Source organism: Heptranchias perlo, chromosome 13 (assembly GCF_035084215.1).
Source record: "Heptranchias perlo isolate sHepPer1 chromosome 13, sHepPer1.hap1, whole genome shotgun sequence".
NCBI lineage: Eukaryota > Metazoa > Chordata > Chondrichthyes > Hexanchiformes > Hexanchidae > Heptranchias > Heptranchias perlo.
The window spans coordinates 7966086-7992581 of record NC_090337.1 but is presented as its reverse complement, the minus strand read 5'-3'; the positions used below and the strand labels follow the sequence as shown (position 1 = coordinate 7992581).

General features: G+C 45.4%; 1 protein-coding gene across 3 annotated transcripts in view; it reads left to right on the top strand.

Moving 5' to 3' along the window:
• LOC137331250 (polyhomeotic-like protein 3) overlaps positions 1–25899 on the top strand; it is a 67744-nt gene extending 41845 nt beyond the window's left edge. For all 3 annotated transcript variants that reach the window (XM_067994909.1, XM_067994910.1, XM_067994907.1), the window contains 7 exons: positions 3473–3629; positions 5430–5677; positions 9766–9934; positions 13244–13358; positions 20127–20277; positions 22005–22239; positions 23197–25899. In XM_067994909.1, the coding sequence (XP_067851010.1) occupies positions 3473–3629; positions 5430–5677; positions 9766–9934; positions 13244–13358; positions 20127–20277; positions 22005–22239; positions 23197–23351 (1230 nt within the window). In that variant the 3' untranslated portion in view covers positions 23352–25899. The remainder of the gene's footprint in view (positions 1–3472; positions 3630–5429; positions 5678–9765; positions 9935–13243; positions 13359–20126; positions 20278–22004; positions 22240–23196) is intronic.
• Positions 25900–26496: the final 597 nt, after the last annotated feature.

The following is a 26496-nucleotide window of genomic DNA, read 5'->3' as shown; positions in this document are numbered from 1 at the left end:
CTAACTTGCTGAGACCTTGAAAGTGTCATGCTAAGGGAGGCTATTGGTCCATGAGGTGTAATGTTGGATGTAAGGTTGGATAGGTTTTCTGGAATTTTGCTTGATTTACTTTTTTGGGGCAGGGGAAAACATGGGGGAACCGTTTTTTACAGGAGATTAAATGGGTTGGTAGAACGCAATGTATATAGACTGTGGAAAGAAATTGGGCCTTGTTCCAGCTTTTTTTATGTCCTTGCGATGTGTTGGTAAGCTTTTGGAAATATTTTGGACACACAGACATGGAAGAGGAACATGAGAAGTGTATTACTGAATCATTCCAAGCCTTGTTTTTATTAAAAATGATCCTATTGTTTTTATTTCAGCAGAAAACAAGTTGTGAATAGGTTGAGTTTAATTTTGTAAAGGTAAAATTTATAAAAAGGTAATTCTTCTCATTCATTTCATCTGAAACTCTGCTGCTGATATCCTAACTCGCACCAAGTCCCATTCTCCCATCAGCCCTGTGCTCGCTGATCTACGTTGTCTCCCAGTCCAGCAATGCCTCAAGTTTAAAATTTTCATTCTTGTTTTCAAATCCCTCCACGGTCTCGCTCCTCTCTCTCTCTGTAACTTCCTACAACCCTCCGAGATCTCTGCGTTCCTCCATTTCTGGTCTCTTGTGCAGCCCTGATTTCCTTCACCCCACCATTGGCGGTTGTGCCTTCAGCTGTCTGGGCCCCAAGCTCTGGAATTCCCTCACTAAGCCTCCCCGCCTCTCTACCACTCTCTCCTCGTTTAAGACGCTCCTTAAAACTTACCTCTTTGATTAAGCTTTTGGTCACCTGTCCTAATATCTCCTTATGTGCCTCGATGTCAAATTTTGTCTGATAACTCTCCTATAAAGCACCTTGGGGCATTTTAATAGGTTAAAGGTGCTATATAAATGCAAGTTGTTGCTGTTGTTCATTTAACCTTTACTTAGAAGTCGAAAAGTCTGTTCTCCTACTGAGGCAAAAATCATTCTTGAGACATCACTTGAGGCAAGTACTGATATTCATAATGGAAGAGTCAGCCTATGAGCCTCCAGCCACTGATCCATTAGTGCTAGCAAAGCACAGATGCCAACGTCAAGATGGTTCATCGAGGAGCCACATGTACAGAACCTCGTCAAGGAGGCTCGGGGCACTGAGCCTCCTTGACGAGGTTCTGTACATGTGGCTGAGTGAGTCCCTCAACAAACAAATCGAACACCGTACTAAGTTCAGGCAGTCCCTTCTCAGCAGTTGATGACCCCAATTTTGGTGCCAGTATCGGGTCATATCAAGGAGACCTCCCCTTGTTTGAGGTGTTAAGACACAGCGCACTAATCAAAGACTGCTCTTCGGGATGATCCCAGTGGATAATGAATTAGATGTCATGCCTACTTCCATCTAGAATCAACCTCCAGTGAGTGACAACTGAGATTATCCCCAGTTGATGTTGACTCCTAGGCACTGAAGTGTGGTGGCACGAACTTGACCATTTGCTGATCGAATCTGCTGAGAATGTTGAGACTAGGTACTCTTCCAGGTACAGTTATTGTATGGAGTCCTTCCTACCTCAGGAACGTGGTGAACACTGTGGGGGCTGAATTCAGATTGAGTAGCATTGCCTGATTCACTTTGCTAATGTCAAACCAAAAGTATTTCCCATGGGATTACTGATCACTCAATGGAATTAGATGTCCTTCAAGCTAACTACTGCTGGCCAGTCACACAGGTGAACTGTTTGGATGATCTGTCACGTGATGGACCTCTTGACCTTTCCCCCTGGATGAAAATGTTCAAGATCTGGAGATTCAGATGGGTTGAAATCCTCTGTGCCATTTGGGACTACAAAGAAATTAGAGTTTTTCTAGCTGTTGGATATTTCTTCATTGGGCCCATCCGTAATCAGTTCCTGCATGTCCTTGCTCAGAATATCTTGTGTTTGTGAGTCCTTAAACTGTTCAAAGAAAATTGCTGGAAGGAGTCTATGCAAGAGGAAAGTGTACCTGAATGTCACCATCTTGACACAATGGGAGTTGAGAGGTGCAGTCATTCACTGTACAATGATAGAATGCAGTCTCCCACCCACAGCCCTCCTGTGGGGTGATTCACGGTAGCAGGGACGGCAGCAGTGCTTTTTTTCCCCCTCTCGTCTCTGCTACCTCCCCAATGTGGATGCATTGGCTCCTCGAGTCCAGGCTGAATGCTGTGCTTATTTTGGACAAACCTTTATATTCATATAGTAGGTATGGTGCAAATATCATATTGGGGCTTCTTGTAACTTTCTAGTGTATCCTCCGGTTCCTTATTCCTTCTCCGTGGTTCAGTAGACAAGAATGGATTACCCAACCTAGACTGAGGTAATGAGTTAACAGGGCTGGGGAGAAGACCACCTTACTGATTGAGTGAAAAATTTGCAGGGCTATGGCCAAAGAGCAGAGGAGTGGGACAAATTGGATAGTTCTTTCAAAGAGCCAGCACAGGCACGATGGGCTGAATGGCCTCTTTCTGTGCTGAAGGATTCTAAGTTCTCTGAGAAAGGTTTTCCACTAGTTGTTGGAGAGACTTACCGACTAGTTTGTGATTATTGAGTGATAGAGAAAGATTCTACCTGTGGTAAAAAGAAAATCTGCTACTTCAGATGGTTAAACCCATCCTTTCCATGGATTACGTACAGTCAGCCCTATCGTGGACTACACTGATCTTACTCAGTCTCCGGAGAGTGCCTTCTATGAAACTTCCCATAGGCAAGCAGGCAAAACTGCAAAATACCTGTCTAACCCTGGCAAACCATATTATTCAGTACTGGCAATTTGCAATCAACGGATAATGGGATACATTCTCAGCTTGCCACCCGGGCATAAACCTGGCATTGCGGATCGGCCGCCAGTTATAGAAACCGCCCGATTTTCATTTCCATTGGTTTTTCCTAAACCTCTCTGCCTCTCCACCTCTCTCTCTGCCTCTCTACCTCTCTCTCTGCCTCTCTCTCTGCCTCTCTACCTCTCTCTCCGCCTCTCTCTCTGCCTCTCTACCTCTCTCTCTGCCTCTCTACCTCTCTCTCTGCCTCTCTACCTCTCTCTCCGCCTTGCCACCTCTCCCGCCTCCTTTAAGACTCTCCTTAATACCTAACTCTTTGAACCAGCCTTTGGTCATCTGTCCTAATATCTCCTTATGCAGCTCGGTTTCAAATTTTGTTTGAAAATGCTCCCGTGAAGCTCCTTGGGACGTTTTACTATGTTAAAGACGCTATATAAATGCAAGTTGTTGTTGATGTGTGGTTTGTGAGCGTGTGTGTATAGGAGAGAGAGAGAGATGGCGTGGAGATGTAGAGTATGGGGTTTGGATTAATTGGCATCAGCTCTCTGTTTCTAATATTAACGAATGTACCTGAAATTATTTTGTCAAACTTCAAGTTGGGTTGTGCACTCTAACTGCGTGTCATTGTGACTTGTCTACCTTGCCAGGTTTGCCCAGTGGAAGACACCTGCGACCAAGAGATGAGGGAGGAGCAGGAAGAATGCTTTGCAGCACGCAGAGGAGTTTCAACAACCCCCTCTGAATCTGAATCCTCCATCTCCGCAGTACAAAGAGAAGCGCTGGCAGCTGTTGATATTTGCCAAGGTCAGGTGTCAAGCAAAAAAAAAAGTTGGTTGGAGAAATCTAACCCTCTGACCTTTTCTCTCTGGAAACTGGGCTCAAATCCAGCCCAGGTTAATGGAAGTTTACTCTGCCCGCTGGCTGTAAGAGCCCCACATTAAATGAGTTTGCATAATCTTAACACTAATTCATAGTTGCATGGGCCTTAGGACAAAACTAGCACTAATTGGCACTGAATTAGCAAACTCACTTTAGGGTGGTTGTGGGGACCAGGAAAATTGTCACTCTTGAAAGAAAGAAAGACGTGCATTTCTATAGCACCTTTCACTACCTCAGGACATCCCAAAGCACTTCACAGCCAATAAAATGCTTTTTTTTGAAGTGGAGTCACTGTTGTAATGTAGAAAATGTGCCAGCCAATTTGCGCACAGCAAGATCCCACCATCAGCAATGAGATAACGACCAGATAATCTGTTTTTAGCTGTTGGTTGAAGGATAAATATTGGCCTGGACACCAGGGAGAGCTCCCCTACTCTTCTTCGAAGAGTGCCATGGGATCTTTTAGGTCCACATGAGAGGGCAGGGGCCTCGGTTTAACGTTTCATCCGAAAGACGGCATCTCCGACAGTGCAGCACTACCTGGAGTGGGAATTGAACCCGCAACCTTCTGACTCAGAGGCGAGAGAGCCACGGCTGACACCTTATGGAAATTTAATAATTCTTATTACACACAGATGGTTGTTGGGTTAGGGAATGGCCTTCCAGAAACTGTGGTGGAAGCAGAGTCCATAATAGCTTTCAAAAAGGAATATTTGACAAAGTAAAAATTTGAAGGGTATGGGCAAAGGACAGGGGAATGGGATAGCCCTTTCAGTGAGCTGGCTCTGGCACACTGAGGTGCCTGGCATCCTCCTGTGCTGTAACATACTATGATTCCACAGTGCAGTAGATAGTTTGGGAGGAGCACGTTTCTGCGGCAGAATAGAGGGAGCCTTACTCTGCATCTAACCGTGTTACACCTGACCTGGAGTATGTGATGCTGACACTGGGTACCTGAAATAGAAAGAGTTGTATTCCTTGGCTCGGGCATCCCTCACCCTGATTAGCACAAAAATTCACACACAGCTGTTAAAAAGAAAAGTTGATTTGGGTAATAATGTTTTTACTGTGTTGGAACGTACTAAGAGAGGTTTATGGCTAAAAGTTCCTGTGAGCGTTTTCTATAAATTGGGATGGGGCAGTCTTAATCAGCTCTCAATTTTCTGATCTTCATACTGAAGCTATGTTCAGGCAACTCAAAGCTGTATTCAATGCTGCTCAGGCAACTCGTTCTTTTCCTCTCCAATTGTTCAGCCGCGGCTGAGTCGGTTGCTCCCTTGCCTCTGAGTCAGAAGGTTGAGCACAAAATCCAGGCTGACACTCCTATTGCAGTGCTGAGGGAGTGCTGCACTGTCGGAGGTGCCGTCTTTCGGATGAGACGTTAAACCGAGGCCCCGTCTGCCCTCTCGGGTGGATATAAAAGATCCACAGCCACTATTTCAAAGAAGAGTAGGGGAGTTCTCCTGGTGTTCTGGTCAATATTTATCCCTCAAACAACATCACTAAAAATAGATTATCTGGTCATTAACACATTTGCTGTTTGTGGGATCTTGCTGAGCGCAAATTGGCTGCATTACAACAGTGACTACACTTCAAAAAGTACTTCATTGGCTGTAAAGCGCTTTGGACGTCCTGAGGTCGTGAAAGGCACTATATAAATGCAAATCTCTTTCTAGTAGAAGAGATTTTACTTTGTCGTATCAGCAACGTTTATTTGTCTTCCAGAACGAACAGGGCCGCCTATTGTGACCTCAGCAAGTGCCTCTGTTATCAGGTCCTCTGCAGACACCCTGCGGTTCTCCAGCCCCTCGTCTCTCATTGTCCCGCCAGCCAAAATGAAACCCAGCGGCGCTGTCTCCTCCAGCAACTCTCCAGGGACGGACAACAAGCCACCGCAGGCCATTGTGAAACCGCAGATCCTGACTCACGTGATTGAAGGATTCGTTATTCAGGAGGGACTGGAGCCATTCCCCGTGAGTAAAGCTTGTCTTTTTTTTATTATTAACGTCCCTCCGATTTTCCCCCCTTCAGTTCCGTCGTTTCATACTAGAGCATTGCTGCCCTCCAATACCTCAGCCCAATCTCTGTGAGCCTAGAACAACAACAACTTGCATTTGTATACTGCCTTTAATGTAGTAAAACGTTCCAAGGCGCTTCACAGGATCGTTACCAAACAAAATTTGACACGAGCCACATAAGGAGATATTAGGACAGGTGAGGTAGGTTTTAAGGAGCATCTTAAAGGATGAGGGAGAGGTAGGGGGTGGAGAGGTTTGGGGGGGAATTCCAGAGCTTAGGGCCTAGGCAGCTGAAGGCACGGCCGCCAATGGTGGAGCAGTGAAAATCGGGGATGCACAAGAGGCCAGAATTGGAGGAGCGCAGAGATCTTGGAGGGTTGTGGGGCTGGAGGAGGTTACAGAGATAGGGAGGGGTGAGGCCATGGAGGGATTTGAAAACAGGAATGAGAATTTTAAAATTTATACTGTGAGTAGTTACAGACTATTCAACCATGCAGATATCAATGGACTGGTCAGGTGGGCAGAAAAGTGGCAAATGGAATTCAATTCAGAGAAGTGTGAGGTAATGCATTTGGGGAGGGCAAACAAGGCAAGGGAGTACACAATAAATGGGAGGATACTGAGAGGTGCAGAGGAACAAAAGGACCTTGGAGTGCATGTCCACAGAAGGTAGCAGGACAGGTAGATGGGTGGTTGAAAAGGCATACGGGATACTTTCCTTTATTAGCCGAGGCATAGAATATAAGAGCAGGGAAGTTATGCTAGAACTGTATAAAACATTGGTTAGGCCACAGCTTGAGTACTACGTACGGTTCTGGTCACAACATTACAGGAAAGATGTGATTGCACTAGAGTTCAGCGGAGATTTATGAGGATGTTGCCAGGGAAGGAGGATTTTAGCTATGAGAAAAGATTGGATAGGCTGGGGTTGTTTTCTTTGGAACAAAGGAGGCTGAGGGGAGATTTAATTGAGGTATATAAAATTATGACGGGACTAGATACAGTGGATAGGGAGGACCTGTTTCCCTAAGCAGAGGGGTCAGTGACCAGGGGGCATAGATTTAAAGTAATTTGTAGAAGGATTAGAGGGGAGCTGAGGAGAAATGTTTTCACCCAGAGGGTGGTGGGAGTCTGGAACTCACTGCCCGAAAGAGGCAGAGACCCCCAACTCATTTAAAAAGTACTTGGATGTGCACTTGAAGTGTCGTAACATACAGGGCTACGGACCAAGTGCTGGAAAGTGGGATTGAGCTGGATAGCTCTTTTTCGGCCGGCACGGACACGATGGGCCGAACGGCCTCCTTCTATGCCGTTTCTTTCCATGATTCTATGATGGGAGGATAGCACTAGAACTTGTTCTTACCCAACACACGCTGTTCAACAGGAATCACTGGATAGCAATCAGGAGCAGGACCCTTGGCCATTAAGTTTTTTTTTAAATCTTCACCCTAGCCCCAGGTGTTGAAGCTTCCGGAACACTGTGACCCACCCCCACACCCCGCCCAGCTAAGATTAACTAACTCAATACAGGCTGAGGATCGAATCTGATGAACTCCCTGGTCTTTGTGGCTCAGCTTGCACATTGGGCAATGAGTTTAGCCAGTAAGTAATTGGAGTCAGCCGTGGCTCAGGGGCATCATTCTCACCCCTGAGTAACAAGGTTGTGGGTTCAAGCCCCACTCCAGAAACTTGAGCACAAAATCCAGGCTGACACTCCCAGTGCAGTACTGAGGGAGTGCTGCACTGTCGGAGGTGCTGTCTTTCAGATGAAACATTAAACTGAAGCCCCGTCTGACCTCTCAGGTGGATGTAAAAGATCCCCTGGCACTATTCGAAGAAGAGCAGGGGAGTTCTCCCCGGGGTCCTGGCCAATATTTTTCCCTCAACCAACATCAGTAAAACTGTTTAATTAGTCATTTATCTCTTGTTTATGGGATATGGCTGTGCATAATTTCCCCCGCATTACAATAGTGACTTCATTTCAAAAGTGCTTTTTAAAAAAATCATTCTCGGGATGTGGGCGTTGCTGGTAAGGCCGGCATTTATTGCCCATCCCTAGTTGCCCTGAAAAGATAACCGTGATCCTTGTTCTGTAGATGTTTGACATAACTGAGTGGCTTGCTGGGCCATTCTAGATACATGTCAGTCCAGTCAACCACGTTGGGGTGAGACTGGAGTCATATAGACCAAATAAGGGCAGCAGGTTTCCTTCCCTAAAGGACATTGGTGAACCAGTTTGGGTTTTTACAACACTCTGGCAGCTTCATGGTTACTTTTACTGGTACCAGGTTTGTATTTCCTGATTTATTTTAACTGAATTCAATTTCTCAAACTGCCGTGGGGAGATTTGAACTGATATTCTCTGGATTATTAGACCAGGCCCCTGAATTACTAACCCAGTATTATAACCACTACATTACCGTGCCCTGTTGCTTCATTGACTGTGAAGCACTTTGGGACTTCCTAAGGTCATGCAAGGCACTATATAAATGCAAGTTATTTCTTCTTTCTTTGGTTTTGTTGTACACGCAGGTATCCCAACTGGCTAACAATGCCTCTCTCGTAGCATCTAACACAATCAAAGGTTAGGCAATTGATACCGGAGTGAATCTGGAACCTGAAATGACCTGAATTGGCTTATTGGCCCTGAAATTCCATGTTGCATAACCGCTTGTCGTACACAAATAGTGAATTGCAACTATTGTCATCCGTTATTTATTATGTATGTGATATTAAAAAGGAACAGAACAAATTGTACATTTAATTTTCCTTTTTGACCCAGTGCACAGTTCCCCTGTGATGTGATAATCGGGTTTGCCTGGCCAAAATATCCATTTTTTTTTTGTTTTCAAGAGGATACAATGTCACTACAGTTAGTTACCGTTGAATGAATAACCTTATTCTTCACAACATTTTATTCCCTAATCAGGAGATCACAGTGAAATTCCAGGCAGAATTTTAATGATTCTTATCTAATTTTAATTACAGTGGAAGATTGTCTGGCATACAATATGTCTCACAGAATTAATACATCGGGCTCGATAGATTGTTCAAATAACCAAAGTCGTGCAATGTGAAGGAGATCTGTAAATCCCGGCAAAAAAATACTCACCTAAAGGGGAACCATACTCTGTTGAATTGCCTCAAAACCTTTAAGGTATAAAGGCAGATACCTGTCCACTTACTGGTGTCTCTCAGTCACCCCTTGCTTTAGAACGGCTGGAAAAAGGGCGATTAGGATCAGACCTTGGCGTAAATTAAAAAGGAAAAATTTGAAGGGCTATGGGGAAAGGGCAGGGGAGTGGGTCTAAACGGATTGCTCTTTCAAAGAGCTGGCACAGGCACGATGGGCCAAATGGTCCCCTTCTGCGCTGTAAGATTCTGTGATTATAAATTTTAGCGATGTTGTGAGTGCTGCTTCCCTGTTCATTGATTTTTCATGTTTAATTATTAATTCTAACCTAGTTGGCAAAGGAGCTGATATTATCATCTGTAAGCTGAGCTGATGCTCAGGTTCCCGTGACATAGGGACATAGGAGTAGGCCATTCAGCCCCTCGAGCCTGTTCCGCCATTCAATTAGATCATGGCTGATCTGTATCAAAACTCCATCTACCCGCCTTGGTTCTGTAAACCTTAATACCTTTAGCTAACAAAAACCTATCAGTCTCAGTTTTGAAGTTTTCAATTGACCCCCAGCCTCAACAGCTTCTTTGGGGGAGAGAGTTCCAGATTTCCACTCCCCTTTGTGTGAAGAAGTGTTTCCTGACATCACCCCTGAATGGTCTAGCTCTGATTTTAAGGTTATGCCCCCATTGTTCTGGACTCCCCCAAAGGAAGGAAATAGTTTCTCTCTATCTACCCCGTCAAATTCTTTAATCATCTTAAACACCTCAATTAGATCGCCCCTCAATCTTCTAAACTCAAGGGAATACAAGCCTAGTCTGTGCAACCTGTCATCATAATTTAGCCCCAAGGTTTGACTTTGCTTGAGTCCCGATTGGATGACTTTAAGAACTTGACTAGAATGACCTCACTCCGACAGGTGAGCCGCTCCTCTCTGCTGACTGAGCAGCCGGTCAAGCAGAAGCTGCACTGCGAAGGTCCGGCCACATCCCCCACCTCCATCCAGTCAGTCGGAGAGCTCCAGAGCAGCGCAGGCAAACAGCTGGAAGAGTCTCTCGACAGCGATTTGGATGACCTCACCGGTGAAGGTTTGTGAACCATTTCTTGCAGAATGTGGGAAAAGATTAATAGAATTACATAGCAGGGAAACAGGCCATTCGGCCAAATGGTCTATGCCGGTGTTTATGCTCCACATGAGCCTCCTCTCTCCCTACTTCATCTAACCCTATCAGCATATCCTACTATTCCATTCTCCCTCATGTGTTTATCTAACTTTCCCTTAAAGGCATCTATGCTAGTCGCCTCAACTACTCCATGTGGGAGCGAGTTCCATATTCTCACCACTCTCTGGGTAAAGAAGTTTCTCCTGAATTCCTTATTTGATTTATTAGTGACTATCTTATATTTATAGCCCCTAGTTTTGGATTCCCCCACAAGTGGAAATATCCTCTTTATGTCCACCCTATCGAATCCCTTCATAATTTTAAAGACCTCTATTAGGTCAACCCCTCAGCCTTCTCTTTTCCAGAGAAAAGAGCCCCAGCTGTTCAGTCTTGCCTGATTCTTTCTCATGGCCAGTTCGAAGTGTGTGATGGACTGAAGTGTCACTGTGACGTGAGGAGCTAGGACCAGCTTGGGAGACCTTTGTAGATATTAACAGAATTCAACATGTCCTTAGGGTTGCCAACTCTCCAGCATTGTCCTGGAGTCTCCAGGAATCTCCAGGACACTGCTGGGAGAGAAAAATCATAGGGACATAAAAACACTTTTGCTTATTAATTATAAAACATTGGAGTTAAGAAAGAAAAGGCTGTTTGACTGACAGTCAAGAATCATCCGACTGGGTAATGAAGAGTCTGTTCACTTTCCAATTGGCCGTGGGAAGGTGGAGCACCGCGAGGATGGACATGTTGGGCTACCAATGGGGGCAGCCTGGGGGCGGGGCAGTTGGAGGGAGGAGGTCATGTGATGAAACCTCCAGGAATGCATCCAGTCAGTGTTGGCAACCCTACATGTCCTAGAAAGGTTGAGGTTTCTTTTTAAATCACTGTGGCAGATTCTCAGGCCTCAGCTGGAGGATTGTTGTCCAATTCTGGGCACCACAGTTTAGGAAAGATGTCAAGGCCTTAGAGAGGGTGCAGAGAAGATTTACTAGAATGGTACCAGGGATGGGGGACTTCAGTTATGTGGAGAGACTAGAGAAGCTGGGGTTGTTCTCCTTAGAGCAGAGAAGGTTAAGGGGAGATTTAATAGAGGGGTTCAAAATTATGAGGGGTTTTGACAGAGTAAATAAGGAGAAACTGTTTCCACTGGTAGGAGGGTCGGTAACCAGAGGACACAGATTTAAGATGATTGGCAAAAGAACCAGAGGGGAGAAGAGAATTTTTTTTTTACGCAGCGAGTTGTTAATTGGAAGTGAAGCTGGATTGCATTGCCTGAAAGGGTGGTGGAAGCAGATTCAATAGTAACTTTCAAAAGGGAATTGGACAAATACTTGAAAAAGAAAAATTTGCAGGGTCATGGGAAAGAGGCAGGGGGATGGGACTAATTGGATAGTCCTTTCAGAGAGCTGGCACAGGCACGATGGGCCAACTGGCCTCCTTCTGTGCTGTAAGATTCTATGAGGCCCATTTTCGAAACTAACGTTACCATCCTTTCTGCCTGAGTCTAAACTGGTCCTGTTGGGAGACGAGCCAAGCCCATCATCACCCAATCAGGGATGGGAATCCTGGTCAACCTTTCCCTCCCTAACTCAGGTGGGCTGAGACTGAATCGGCACAGACCGACCGATCGAACCTACCTGATCTCGGGTACTGCCCGGACAAACTCATCGAGCCTCTGGCCTCGATTCTTACTCCCGTCCGGGATCGGCAGCATGAGGGCTCGGCCTGATTTTAACGCCCAGGCCTCGTTTGAATGCCGCTTGCCGACTTCCCGACCAAAACGGCCGGAGTGTCGGTGGGAAGCCGGTCGGAGGCACCACCGAGGACCAGAGGGAGCGGTCCCTGGCACTAAGGTGTCAGCCGCGGCTCAGTGGGCAGCACTCTTGCCTCTGAGTTAGAAGGTTGTGGGTTCAAGTCCCACTCCAGAGACCGGAGCACAAAATCTAGTTTGACATTCCATCTTTCAGATGAGACATTAAACCGCGGCTCTGTCGGCCCTCACAGGTGGATGTAAAAGATCACAAGGTACTATTTCGAAGAAGAGCAGGGAAGTTCTCCCCGGTGTCCTGGCCAATATTCGTCCCTCAACCAACATCACTAAAACAAATGATCTGGTCATTACCACCTCGCTGTTTGTGGGATCTTGCTGTGCGCAAATTTGCTGCCGTGTTTCCTACGTTACAGAAGTGACTACACTTCAAAAAGTACGTCGTTGGCTGTAAAGTCCTTTGGTACGTCCTGAGGTCGTGCAAGGCCCTATAAAAATGCAAGCCTTTCTCTTTCAAAGTGAGTTCGATGGGCAAGGGAGAGGAATCCCAGAGCAGAGGAGGCCCAAGGTTTCCTTATGGGGTGTGGAGCAACACTCCTGCTCCACCTGGCCCCACAAGGAAACTAAAAATAGAAAAAAATAATTCACCTCGCTGGGCCTGTTCTGGCCCCGGCTGCTCTTCCCAGCGGGTTTGGCCTGTTGCGGGGGGGGAACCACGACTACTTCCCCGCTCAGGCCTGAGGTTAAAATTGCATTTCGGACCCCGATGACATAATTGGAGTCTGATCTGCATATTTAAAGAGGACCCCACCGACTTGGGGTAGGTGTGCTTGCTGCCTGCAATTTACAATTGCAGTCGGTCAGACCAAGGTAGGAAAGGAGTGGGTAAGTTCCCCCCACCTCTCTATTTTAACTGCCCCCCGACCGCCCCCGACCCGAGTTAAAATCGAGGCCGTTTGTCTGTCGACTCCCTTCATCTTGAAAAGTTGATCCAGGCAAATTGTTCGCTATTATGAGGGTTGATATGCGAGCTGAAAATGAGGGAGTTCTGAGTAAGGTGGGAGGGTCAGGCAGAGCCCAAGAGAGAGTAGTGGAATAAGTTGTCAGAAGAGGTCAATGTCCTTAAGATGCCTGATGTTATGTTCAAAGAAGGAAAAGTCCCTTTGGATTTCTCTCCTCCTCCTCCTCCTCCTCCTGACAGGACAGCTGAGATCAGGAACGTGCTGTGCAGAGCATCGTGGATCCAAGCCTGTTTCCTGCCGCTACGTGTCACAGCGTGTTGGAGTCCCATTGTGCTGCACCAATGGCAGGGATGCCGAGATAGAAGTGGGAATCTTGAAGGTGACGCCACCAATCTGAAGGAGGGCAGGAAGATCAGCAGGCTGGCAGAAGCAGCGGAGCAGCCTGTTTCTTTAGTTCTGATTTACCGCAAGGAATTATTTTTTTTCTTCTGATTATAATTTCAGAAGGGATGGAGGGCAGTGACCCAGACATGCTCAAGTGTGAGTTCTGTGGGAAAATGGATTATGCTCACAAATTCAGACGGTCAAAGCGATTCTGCTCTATGTCATGCGCTAAAAGGTATGAGACTAACTGTTGTATTTTTCATGTCTTTCTGTGCTGATTAAGGTGCAGTTATCTTTTCGATAAATAAGTTATCTTTTCAATAAGTTAGTTATCTTTTCGATAAATAAGTTATCTTTTCAATAAGTTAGTTATCTTTTCGATAAACCGGGTGATTATCTTTTCGTTAAATAAGCAACTCTTTAATTATTCCATAAGTTTAGTTTGTGGTTTCTTTTGTTTGTAATCACACCACCGCCCCGTGCCCACCTGTTTATCCATAAAGTCTGCCCAAACGTCACCTTTATCAAACCCCTTCATTCGTTTAAAACGAATGCACTTATGAGCCTAGTTACTGATGCAAACTTAACCTACAAATGCTTACCGTGTTCATATGACATTTTCACCTGCTAAATGAACGTGGGCGTTAACCTGTTTAAAATAGTAGAGAGCACATGTGGATGTGAATGTGAATATTAATGTGAACACATTAAGCATTCACTGGTAGCGTCATCGGCCGTGATTTCTTGGCTTTAATAAATATGGAGTTCACCTGATCAATGAGGAGGACCTACGCAACCCGTGGGTACATGCGGTCTTTGTGAATTCTCTCACGTTTGTGCGATCAATTCTACTTTCAGTATCGTGCGTCTTCTGTATATTTAATCCACTGACTTTTTTTGTTCCATTGAATTAAGGTGGCTTGTCTGGGATGGGAAGCAGCTGGAATAGTTTCTGTCCAACAGAAATCGGATCTGCTAATCTCCCAAATCTGACTTGAGTCGGTGTCCTTAAGTGGCCTTAGCTAGTAAAACACTTAGTGATTCGCTGGACAAAAAAAACAGTAAAATGAGTCAGCAGCATAAATCATAAGTAACTGCATTTAACATGTGGGATTTTTTTTGGCCGAGGAAGAATGTGTTGTCTGTTGTATTACACAATGGGCCAGAAATCGGGCAGAGTGGCGTTACAACGCTCACCGCAGCTCCTGTGAATTAAATTATAACAAAAATACTTACCGTGGGCTCTGTGGCGTCGAATTGCATGATTTTAAACTTTAAAAAAATTGTGCGCTATCGACCCAGCCTCTGAGCAGCGTGAGTTGACGCGCATGGAACAGTCTCAGAGAATGGAAGACAGGCCCACAAAATCAGTCAGGAAGAGAAGTCCTGCCCACAGATTCAGGCTGCATTGCTCAAGCAGGCGAGCAGACTTCATTCATTTGAAGTTAGTATTCTGGATGTCATTGTAAATAAAAAATTTAATTTTTTAAAATAAAAAGCCAAAGAAATAATTGAATTAAATTAAAGAGACAGAAGGGAAAAATAAATACAAATGTAATATTTTAATTTAATTTTTTTTTAATCACCAAAAACTATTAAAATAAGGAGTGATATGAGATTCCACGTTTTTAAAATGTAATTTTTAGTTGTTTGGCAGTCATTAAGACTAAGCGCGCTTTTAAAACTTAGTTTAGACCTGGTATTTTTAGGCGTACCTGTTGGGTGGTGTAATTAGTTACTTTCCAGCTGGGCAGATGAGCAAGTTGGCGATTTTTCAATGATTTCTCTGATTGCAGCTGTCAAATCGCCGGTGGACCAATAGGAGCGAGTTCGTGATTTCCGCGTTTTAGTGCGCATGTGCAAACGCGGGAACTCGCTCCTTCGATTCGCCACTAAAAACAGAGAGCGGTGCTGATCTCCTCCGTTATTTGGGGAGCAATTTCTGACCCTGTGACTTAACTATTCAAAAAATAGACTGAGTTCTCTTAAAGGGATGTTATCAAACAACAACAACAATTTGCATTTATATAATGCCTTTAACAACAACAACAACTTGTATTTACATATGCGCCTTTAACGTAATAAAATGTCCCAAGGCACTTCACAGGAGCGTTATCAAACAAAATTTGACACTGAGCCACATAAGGAGATATTCGGACAGGGTGACGAAACGCTGAGTCAAAGAGGTAGGTGTTAACCAGAGTCTATAAAGGAGGAGAGAGGTAGAGTGGCGGAGAGGTTTGGGGGAGGGAATTCCAGAGCTTCGGGTCTAGATGGCTAAAGGCACGGCCACCAATGATGGAGCGAAGGAAGTAGGGGGATGCACAAGAGGCCAGAGTTGGAGCAACACACAGTTCTCGGAGGGCTGTAGCGCTGGAGGATCACCACAAAACTAGAAGCCCGCCTGCCCTGAAAAATCTACAGTAGCAACATCATGCCAGCTGCCAAAGAAGGTTTGCATCGCTGTGGATGTGAAACGTACTGGAGCTCAGCCAGTTTTGCCCTTATTGGTTCATTTTAGACTAAATATTTTTCATGGCTGATGCAATTGGTGATGTATAAAATCATTCCACCTTTTCTTTACTTATTACATAGAATTTACAGCACAGCAACAGACTATTCGGCCCAACTGGTCTATATCGGTGTTTTTATGTTCCGCACAGGCCTCCTCCCATCATACTTCATCTAACTCTATCAACATATCCTTCTATCCCTTTCACCCTCATGTACTTATCTAGCTTTCCCTTAAATGCATAATATTGACCTGGTCACTTGTATTGCAAGTCACTGCTCCTTTAAATAGCAATCCACTTTACCCAATTAAAATGAGCTGAAGTGACCCTGGACCGTTTCCTGCTCAACCTGATTAGAAGGTAGGCGCATACCTGTATGACGGTCATCTCCACAAGACACGTCCACAAAGGAATCAACAGCCTGATTCGAGGGGGAGCATTGAAGATCACCATGCGTGCCAAGCATTGCAAGCATAGATTGTACACCGCCACCCAGATACGTTAGGGTAGTCCCTGTGCTCAACTGCCCAGGCATCCCCACCCCATCCTCAACCCCAACCCCATCACTAACCCCAACCCCATCACTAACCCCAACCCCATCCCATCACTAACCCCAACCCCATCACTAACCCCAACCCCATCCCATCACTAACCCCAACCCCATCCCATCACTAACCCCAACCCCATCACTAACCCCAACCCCATCCCATCACTAACCCCAACCCCATCCCCATTCTCAACCCCAACCCAACCACAACTCCAACCCCATCCCCACCTCCAACCCACCCCAACCCCATCCACACCCCCAACCTCATCCCCAATCCCATCTCTAACCCCATCCCCAACCACATCCCCAACTCCAACCTCATCCCCAAACCCAACCCCATCCCTTTGCCAACAAAACACTCATCCTGAAGCATGTTCTGCTACTTTGCCTATAAATATGCAGTTATGCCTACACACTCGTATGCTTCTTTAAATTATTTCTAAGCAGATTGTACAGTTGCACTTATATGTAGATCAGTACTAAATTCTGAAAAATTGATTTCATAGAATCATATGGCACAGAAGGAGACTATTCAACCCATCGTGTCTGTGCCAGCTCTTTGAAAGAGCTATCCAATTAATCCCATTCCCCTGCTTTTTCCCCATAGCTCTGCAAATGTTTCCTTTTCAAATATATATCCAATTCCCTTTTAAAAGTTATTATTGAATCTGCTTCCACCACCCTTTCAGGCAGTGCATTCCAGATCATAACAACAGTTGCATAAAAGAAAATTTTCCTCATCTCACCTCTGATTCTTTTACCAATTACCTCAAATCTGTGACCTTTGGTTACTGACCCTCTTGTACTGGAAACAGTTTCTCCCCATCTACTCTATCAAAACCCTTCATAATTTTAAACACCTCTATTAAACGTCCCCTTAACCTTCTCTGCTCCAAGGAAAACAATCCCAACTTCTTTGAAAAATATTATACCCAAACCACACCGCTTTTCAACAACAAGGTGTCACCAGCGTACTTGACCTGGAGAACGGCTACTGGGAACACTGGAGCTGCTCGTAAAGGGAAGTCACACCGTGCGGGACCACCAATCAAACGTCTTGACATTTATAAAGAAAGAAAGACGTGCATTTATACTGCGCCTTTAATGACCTCAGGACCTCCCAAAGCACTTTACAGCCAATGAAGTACTTTTGAAGTGTAGTCACTGTTGTAATGTAGGAGACATGGCAGCCAATTTGCGCACAGCAAGCTCCCACAAAAAGCAATGTGATAACGACCAGATAATCTGTTTCAGTGATGTTGGTTGAGAGATAAATAATGGCCAGGACACTGGGAAAATCACCCTTGCACTTGTTTGAAATAGTGCTGTGGGATCTTTCCTGTCCATCTGAGAGGGCAGATGGGCCCTCGCTTTTTAATATCTCATCCAAAAGATGGCTCCTCCGACAGTGCAGCATTCCCTCAGTGCTGCACTGGGGAGTGTCAGCCTGGATTATGTGCTCAAGTCTGTGGACTCAGAGGCGAGGGTGCTACCAACTGAGCCACAGCTGACACCGTGCTATGTTAAATAGGTTGATGCCTTCATTAAAACAAGAGCAAGAGAAGTTCCATATTGCCATGTTCATATGGTTAATGCTGTCCCAATGAAGTCAGTGGCGGGGGAGATTGTGTGAACACTTCACCGAATTTCGATGGGTGTGGAGGTCTTAATTGCTCCAAGTTGGGGAGAGGATTTTCAAATGTTTTGCAGCATGATTTATTGAGCATGCATTATAATTGCTGCATTATTTTCAAAATGGTGATTTGCACGATCGCAGTGCTTTCACTCTGGCTAGGTGTAGCACAGAAGAGGGAACATGTTCATTCGTAGGAAAGTTCAGGACCGGAATAGACCCATTGTTCCCATTTTGGATGCCTGCTGTGTCATTCCAGCTTTCAGTGCTTTATTGCAAGAATCTAGCTGTGAGGCAGACTGCAGGACTTAAGCAGATTTTCACAAGTTATTTATTACAGCCTATTGCCCAGGACAAAGGGAAATAGTTCCTCATTTTGGCAACGCTGATTGCTCCCAGGCATAAAACACTGTTTCCAAAGTTGTGCATGACATCTCCAAGATGACCCAGATCTATCAGTTTTAATAGTTCTCCCTCCAAGATGTTGCCAGAAGATGTGATGAAAGTGATCTGTATCAGATTGGCAGATCTGCCAAGCTTGCTAATGTGCACAGAACCTTGAAAAGCATCCAGCCATTCCTTTTGAAGCTCTGTGGGGAGAAATCAATAGGGTGCAAAGTAAATGGTGATGGCGTTCTTTCCATTTGGCAACTGAGCTCTGTGTATACAGTCATACAGTGGGAAAAGTTCTGGTGTGTACATTACAGGGCCTTGTTATTAACTCACTGCCAAGCCAAGCTAGATTGCCCTGTATAAATATCGTCACAAACTGAACTAAACTAAACATTATGATTTGAAATATGCGCAGGCACATGTACTAAGATATGCCTTAGATTTTAGAGTCAGCGCAAGCTGTCTACTGACTGTTAAACAAGAGTTATACTTTCAATAAAGTTTATCGCAGCTTGCCAACTCCGGACTTGTGGAACGCTGTGTCAGACGTGACTCAGTGGGTCACCTCTGAGGTCTCGCCTTTGAGTCAGAAGGTCATGGGTTCAAGCTCCAGAGCACACAATCCAGGCTGATACTCCCAGTGCAGTACTGAGAAATGCTGCACTGTCGGAGTTGCCGCCTTTCGGATGAGATGTTAAGCTGAGGTCCCGTCTGCCCTCTCAGGTCTGAAAGATCCCATGGAGCTATTTTGAAGAGCAGGGGAGTTCTCCCTGATTTCCTAGCTAATATTTATCTGTCAACCAACATCACTAAAACAGATTATCTGCTCATTATCACATTGCTGTTTGTGGGAAACTTGCTGTGTGCAATTTGGCTGCCGTGTTTCCTACATTACAACAGTGACTACACTTCAAAAGTACCTTTGGGACATCTTGCTATAGAAATTCAAGTTTTTCTTTTTTTTTTAATCATATCAATGGGGTTAAACATCGCAGTGACAGTTGGCATTTGATTGATACAAGTCTGTGGTAAACTAACGAGTTTCTTGAAAATGTAGAACAGTCTTGAGAAGAGATAATGCCAAGAATAAAATCCACAAAACACACTAATGGGCAGGTATGGAGTAGATAATAATGGCGGAATGCGTGAGTAAGTGATTCAGGGAGATGTAATCAATATCAGTTACATCTCACACAGTTATAGTTCGAACAACCCTTCAAGAACTCTGCTTTCCTCCAATTCTGGCCCCTTGTGCATCCCCCACTTGCTTCACACTGGCGGCCGTAACTTCAGCTGTCTAGAACCTAAGCTCCGGAATTCTCTCTCTAAACCTCTCCGCCACCCCTCTCTGCTCCTTTGCGATGCTCCTTAAAACCTACCTCCTTGACCAAGCTTTTGGTCACCTGTCCTAATATCTCCTTAAATAAAAACAGAAAATGCTGGAAACACTCAGCAAGCCAGGCGGCATCTGTGGAGAGAGAAACAGAGTTAACGTTTCAGGTCACTGACCTTCCATCAGAACTAATGTCTTCTTATGTGGTTCGGTGAAGCGCCTTGGGTCGTTTTACTACGTTAAAGGCGTTATAAAAATGCAAGTTGATGTTGTAATGACAATTGAGCCAATCAGGTGCAAGTGTTGATAAAGAAGGATAGATTTACAACTTGCCGCGGGGGTGTAAAACCAGCGTTACGTATCGGCCGCCCCAAAAAACGGGTGGAAGTGAAGATCGGGCGGTTTCTATAACGGGCGGCTGATTCACCACGTCAGTTTTACACCCGGGCGGCAAATTGAAAATCTACCCCAGAATTTGCACGTGTGGCACCTTCGAGAGTGATAGAGGTCACTGGAAGAGAATGTATTGAATTTCACACGTATAAACTGAAGAGTTCCTCGACGCTTCTCTGCTCATTTTCCAGGTACAACGTTGGTTGCAGTAAACGGATGGGGCTTTTTAAATCGGACAAGAGCTCACGGTGGACGAGAAAACCAGAGGCCCATGGGTTCGGCCGACGAGGGAGGAGGTCCAACATCCTTGAAGGAGCATCAGGAGAACACTTTATGAGACAGGTATAAGGGACGTGAAAGTAAGACTTGTACACTCACGATGCAGTCATTATATTTTCAGCTTAATTCACGTTGGCCTCTAGTCAAAAAGTCCTGAGCCCAGTGATAATCGGAGAGTTGGTATCCAAACCCAACCAAACTGAAGCAAAATGTCATAGTATGCGATAACGGTGCCTTAGAGTTCAATGCACCTTACCAAGTATGGGCAGGAACCTGAGCTTAGTTGCATGTGACCACTCTAGTGAGGAGGTGTATTTCCTATTTAGCAAACTCTTCCCTTGAAAATTGGAAAATGCATTTCTCCCACAGGTTGCTTCCACTGATCTGGTTATTTTCGTGTTCCTGCCAGTCTTGGTTCAGTGCGGGCGCCAGTGTGCCCGTTCTGCCAGTAAAAAAAAGGCCTTTACCCATTTTAAAAATGGCAAACAAAGCTAATTCCTGTTATTGTAATTTTTTTAAAAATTAAATTATCGATCATGTTCTGCGTCCTCTTCCTAACACTAGCCCCGTGACATTCACAGGTTCTATCCAGCCGACTACTATTGACACTAAGGCACTCATCTAGAGAATGTGAAGAGCCTCCTGGGGGGGGAAGGATGGGGAGGAATCAGGGATAAGCATGTTTCAAGTGACTACTTTTTTTTTGTTATGTTTCAACCCAAACTTATGAAATTTAGTTTGAATGTTAATAATATTTTGACGTTGGTTTTCTTTCAGGAAATCAGTTAAGGTAAGTGATCATTTCCTAATCTTTATCTTTTGTGAAGCATCCTGATAGGTCTGGTGGTAGATAGAATGATGGAATCCCAACCAGTTGATCCTGAACTTGAATCTCAGCCGACACCATCATTTGAACTCAGCTGATCACACGGTGAAGAGTCTATCGCTACAGGAGGGGTGAAGTTTGTGTGTACTAGTTGACCAAACATTGTCGCCGTATTGTCCAACAATATTTGCCAAGATAAATAGAATGCTAAGCTGTTTCAGCAAATCCTTAGAAAACAGGTCCAAGGAAGTGATATCAACAGTACAAAATAACAGTGAGATCACACTTGGGAGTATTGTGGCCAGTTTTTTGTCACAGTGCCGATGAAAATGCCTAGAGGCGTTGGAAAGGATTTAGAGAAGGATAGTGCTTGGCCCTGACACAATGAACTATGACCAGCAAAAAGACAGTAAAACGATGAGTGCATGGGGAGAAGCTGAACAATGAGAAATAGGGTTGCGATTATAACTTGATGAAATTTTTCTAGTTAGATATAACTTAAAGAGTGACTAATTCATACTTAGAGTTGTTATAATAGAAAGTCACTTAGTGCATTGAACATAGATTCAATTACGTAGAATAATTAGAGGAGGCTCAGGTGGAGCATAAACACCGGCATAGACCAGTTGGGCTGAATGGCCTGTTTCTGCGCTGGAAATTCTATGTAATGTGAAAGCTTGGCAATCCATCTCATGGAGAGTGGGTCAAGAGAAAAACTAGTAAGATTGCTCCTGTCTTGCAGAATTGAATCTCTTGCTAACTATCAAGCAGTATTGATAGCGGTGTTGGGAAAGTCTATAATCCATTGTAGTAATGGGAGGTAGTGCACACCTGCACACCTTTAAGGGTATGAGGAGCAATCAAATTACCAACTTCTACTATAATCTAATAGTACAGTTCTAAAGTACAGCACCATTGTATCAGTCGATGGCCTGCAAATGATCTAATTGTTAACTCCTCCTAGATGCCTGTTAGTTTCACTCCTGTAGAGGAGGCCACAGCAACCTCCAACTCGCCACTTCCCGAAGAGACTGTTACCGTCGCCATGACGACACGCCGTCGCCAGAATGAGCGGGAACGCGAGCGGGAAATGCGAGAGCTGAGGATGAGGGAGATGTCGGACTGCGGTGAAACGCTGCACGCCGACCCAACGATGTGGACAGTCGACCACGTGTGGGAGTTCATACACTCTCTACCAGGTGTGTGCTGTGCTCACCATATTCACTCCACCTGCCTGCTTGTTAGCTTGTGCAAATGGTGGGGGTTCGGGGGCACTCTACCGGCAGGGAAACCGTGCATCGCAGGGATTGTAGGTCAAGAGGTGGGGGCTACAATACAGCAGCCCTGATTAAGCATGGGATCGGGGAATCACCCTATAGAGGAAATTATTAAAAATGTGGCTGTACTGAGATTTGGCTAGTTTCACCATTGTAGTAGTTAATGTGCCTGCATCATGGTCTCCTACTGTGATAATCCTTTTCTAGGGGCTCCAGACTATGGAACTCCCAGCCCCTCTCTCAGTCCTCCCATCCTCCTAATATCTACACATTTTTGAAACCTAAACTTAACGCCACCTAACCACTGCTTTTTGATTTACTCTTGTCTTCTCGCAGAATCATACAGCACAGAAGGAGGCCATTTGGCCCATCATGCCTATGCCGCCTCTTTGAAAGAGCTGTCCAGTTAGTCCCACTCCCCTGTTCGTTCCCCCATAGCGCTGCAAATTTTTCCTTTTCCAGTATATATCCAATTCCCTTTTGAAAGTTATTATTGAATCTGCTCCCACCGCCCTTTCAGGCAGCGCATTCCAGATCTTCACAACTCGCCGCATTAAAAAAATTTCTCATCTCTCCCCTGGTTCTTTTGCCAATCACCTTAAATCTGTGTCCTCTGGTTTCCGACCCTCCTGCCAGTGGAAACAGCTTCTCCTTATTTACTCTATCAAAATCCTTCATAATTTTGAACACCTTTATTAAATCTCCCCTTGACCTCTGCTCTAAGGAGAACAATTCCAGTTTCTTTGGTCCTTCCCTATTTTATCTTGGTGATGTCCAACAGTTTGGGCACCGGCCTTTCATCTCGGTTTCTCAATTTAAAAAAAAAAAGAGATCCCTTTAATTACATTTCTGACCCTCTTGTATGGTTTTCACACACAGGCTGTAAAGACATTGCAGATGAATTCCGATCCCAGGAGATTGACGGCCAGGCTCTGCTCTTGCTGAAAGAGGACCACCTAATGAGTGCCATGAACATCAAGCTGGGCCCAGCACTGAAAATCTGTGCTCGGATCAACATGCTGAAGGAATCGTAACCTTCTCCATCTCCAGAAGAAAAGCTGCCAAACTCTTCCACTTTGCTGATCTCCGATTGAAGAGAACAACGTATTAAAATTCGAGCAAGGACCAGGGTATAGCAGTTTATGTACCTGCGAGGACCTTGTGGTACAGCAGTTACGACCAGAGCAAGGAGTCGGAGGAACCTTCATCTTCAGTTAAAAACCCTCTTACTGAAGTCATCACCTCTCTGAAAGGGAAGTAGCCTTTAACAGGCCTTTGCCAAACACTGAAACGTGCCGATTCAATTCATGCCATTGTGTCATCAAAATGCGGTTGAGTTACTCGTGTGTGACCCCGTCACAACAAATATGACCTGACCATCCAGACACAGCTCCCCATTGCAGCTGCTCTTCTCCCCTGTGATCAAGCTGCATCCTCGTTAAACCCTTTGGTTTATACCTTCCTTATATTGTGACTAATATTTTTATTCTCAGGATGTGGGCGTCGCTGGCAAGGCCGGAATTTATTGCCCCATCCCTAATCGCCCTTGAGCAGGTGATGGTGAGCCGCCTTCTTGAATTCACAGTGCTGTTAGGTCGGGAGTTCCAGGATTTTGACCCAGCGACGATGAAGGAATGGCGATATATTTCCAAGTTGGGACGATGTTTGACTCGGAGGGGAACTTGGAGATGGTGGTGTTCCAATGCACCTGCTGTCCTTGTCCTACTAGGTGGTAGAAGTTGTGGGTTTGGGAGGTGCTGTTGAGGAAGCCTTGGCGAGTTGCTGCAGTGCATCCTGTGGATGGTACACACTGCAGCCACGGTGCGCCGTTGGTGGAAGGAGTGGATATTTAAGGTGGTGGATGGGATACTGATCTAGCGGGCTACTTTGTCACCCACCTTGACCACAACACAAGAGATATTGGCCTCGATTTTACTTCTGGGTAGGATCGGTGAGTGGGGCCAGGGCGAGCAACAAGCTCTGATGCTGAGGCCCAGAGAGATTTTAACTCCCGGGCCTCATTTCCATCTGCAAGATCGGACTTCCACCCGAACCCGGCAGGAATCACCTGCGGGAACGGACCCCGGCACAAGGCAAATCCATCGGATAGCTCCGGAGGCGGGGGGAGGGAGGCGGGGTCAGAAGTCCGTGCCCGGGGTGTCCCCAGCTCTCCTTGTGGGCCTCGAAGGAGCACTCTTGCTCCTTCCTGGCTCACAAGGGCACTAAAAGAAAATGTAATAACTTTTACCTCGCTGGCTATGGCTTCAGCTCCCGGCAGGTTTGGCCCAGCGGGGAAGCCACCATTGCTCCCTGCTCAGGTTTCAGATTAAATTGGCAGATCAGGGCCTCGATGTTGTCATCAGAGCCCAATTTGCATCTTTAAAGAAAACCTTCGTTGGGTTGGGGAGAGTGTTCTTGCCCCCTGCAGTTTAAAATTGGAGTTGAACAGATTGGAATGGATAAGTCCCCCCGCTGCATTTTAACTGCTCCCCCACCCCCCCCCCCTACCCAATCCCGGCCTGGTTTACGCCAGGTGGGGGAAGTTAAAATCGAGGCCAGTGATACTACTGCCAGAGGACCACTGACCCACCTCAAGAGACGGTTTTTCAGGTTTCTCTAGGGGGATAGCAGTTTTGCCTCAGGCAGCACCGCTGGCCGCCATACATCCTTCCTGCTGACGGGGCTGAGCTTTGGGCCTGTCCATACAGGTCAACAATGGGCCTGTAGGCATCTTCCACAGACATTGGGCAAGGTTTGCACCCATGAAAGAAAGATACTGCCATGACTTCATAGCAACTCTGTGTGCCTCAATGACACATAGAGCACTTACACAAACTTCGTCTGATTGGGTCAGCATGAGAGCAAAGTTTAACCTTTAACCTATCACATAAATATTACGCATAAAAGAGTGAGTCAAAAAAGAGCAAATCTCAACAAATTTAGAAAAATGTACATGCACTATCATTCTGGCAATTTCACCTCTAGTTCTACTGGCCTAGAAATTGGCCAAACACCACTTCTGCAAGAAGCCCGTGACCCCAATTGAAATAACATATTCTCTCGTTAGCTTAATCCTGGCCTGTGCTCCTGACGCCAGCACAGCTACTTACACCAATATGGGGGTGGCGCACTTCCAGCTCATAGTGAGCAAGGGCTTCCTGTCCGCTATGCTGGAAGGATAGGAGGCCGTTTAGCACCTGGTTCTCGGCCGAATTTTTCAGGCCTTCGTGTCGCATCTACGCGAAAACTGTGGCACGAGAATAAATCGGTTGTAACAGACCTCTGACCTTCCGTATTTTAAGCAAACCGCTTTTGTGCCAGCTCTCGTCTCCCATAATCCTGAAACATTTACCTGTGCAGTTAGCCAGATTTGGTTCCCCGATCTCGCAATTACCTGAACCAATCTGTTGTCCCTACAGCACATCATCTCGTCAACTCTCCTGCAGTTTCTAAAGGTTGCATCCTTCCAGCTGTGTCCTGCCTCTCTACCACTTATCTTCATCTTAGAACGTCGTTGATTTGTGGAGCGGTAATTAGGAACAAGTTATGATTTCAAATAAAGCACTTTCTGTCCTAAGAGTACCGTTGTGTACTGTCGAACACTGGTCTGTCACGCGGTCCTCTCCAGATGTATAATGTGTTGTGCGCTTAATCTTTTGAGTACGAATACTGAGGTAATTTTCCGCTCTTTGAAGATGTCACGCTCTAGTTTCTTAAAGGTGCATGTCCCTTTTTTTGGTGAGTTTTGTGCTCATCAATGTGAGGGATGTTCGTGTTGGGAACTGAACACTTTCTAATTTCAGGAGCCCAGTGTCGCTAACAAGGGCTTCCAGATCAGGTCTGGTATAGCATAGAAAGATGCAGAGTAAAGCTGCCGTACACTGCCCCAGTAATGTGCCTCAATCCCAACCTCAGAGAACACCCCTTTACTGTGATCTTCAGCTGAGCACTCAAAGGATTAACACATTCATGGGGCTGTTGTCAAAACATTGGATTTTTTTTTAAGCCTTCTGGCATTGACTGGCTTCTCTTTTGAAGTGCATTGTTGCATTAAGGAAGAAGTGACATCTTTGTAAATATAACGGTACTTGGTATTTTAACAAGGAAGGTGAATCATGTGCTTCACACCATTCATAACCAGCCCATGTGCAATAGATTTTTTTATAGGGCATATAAACT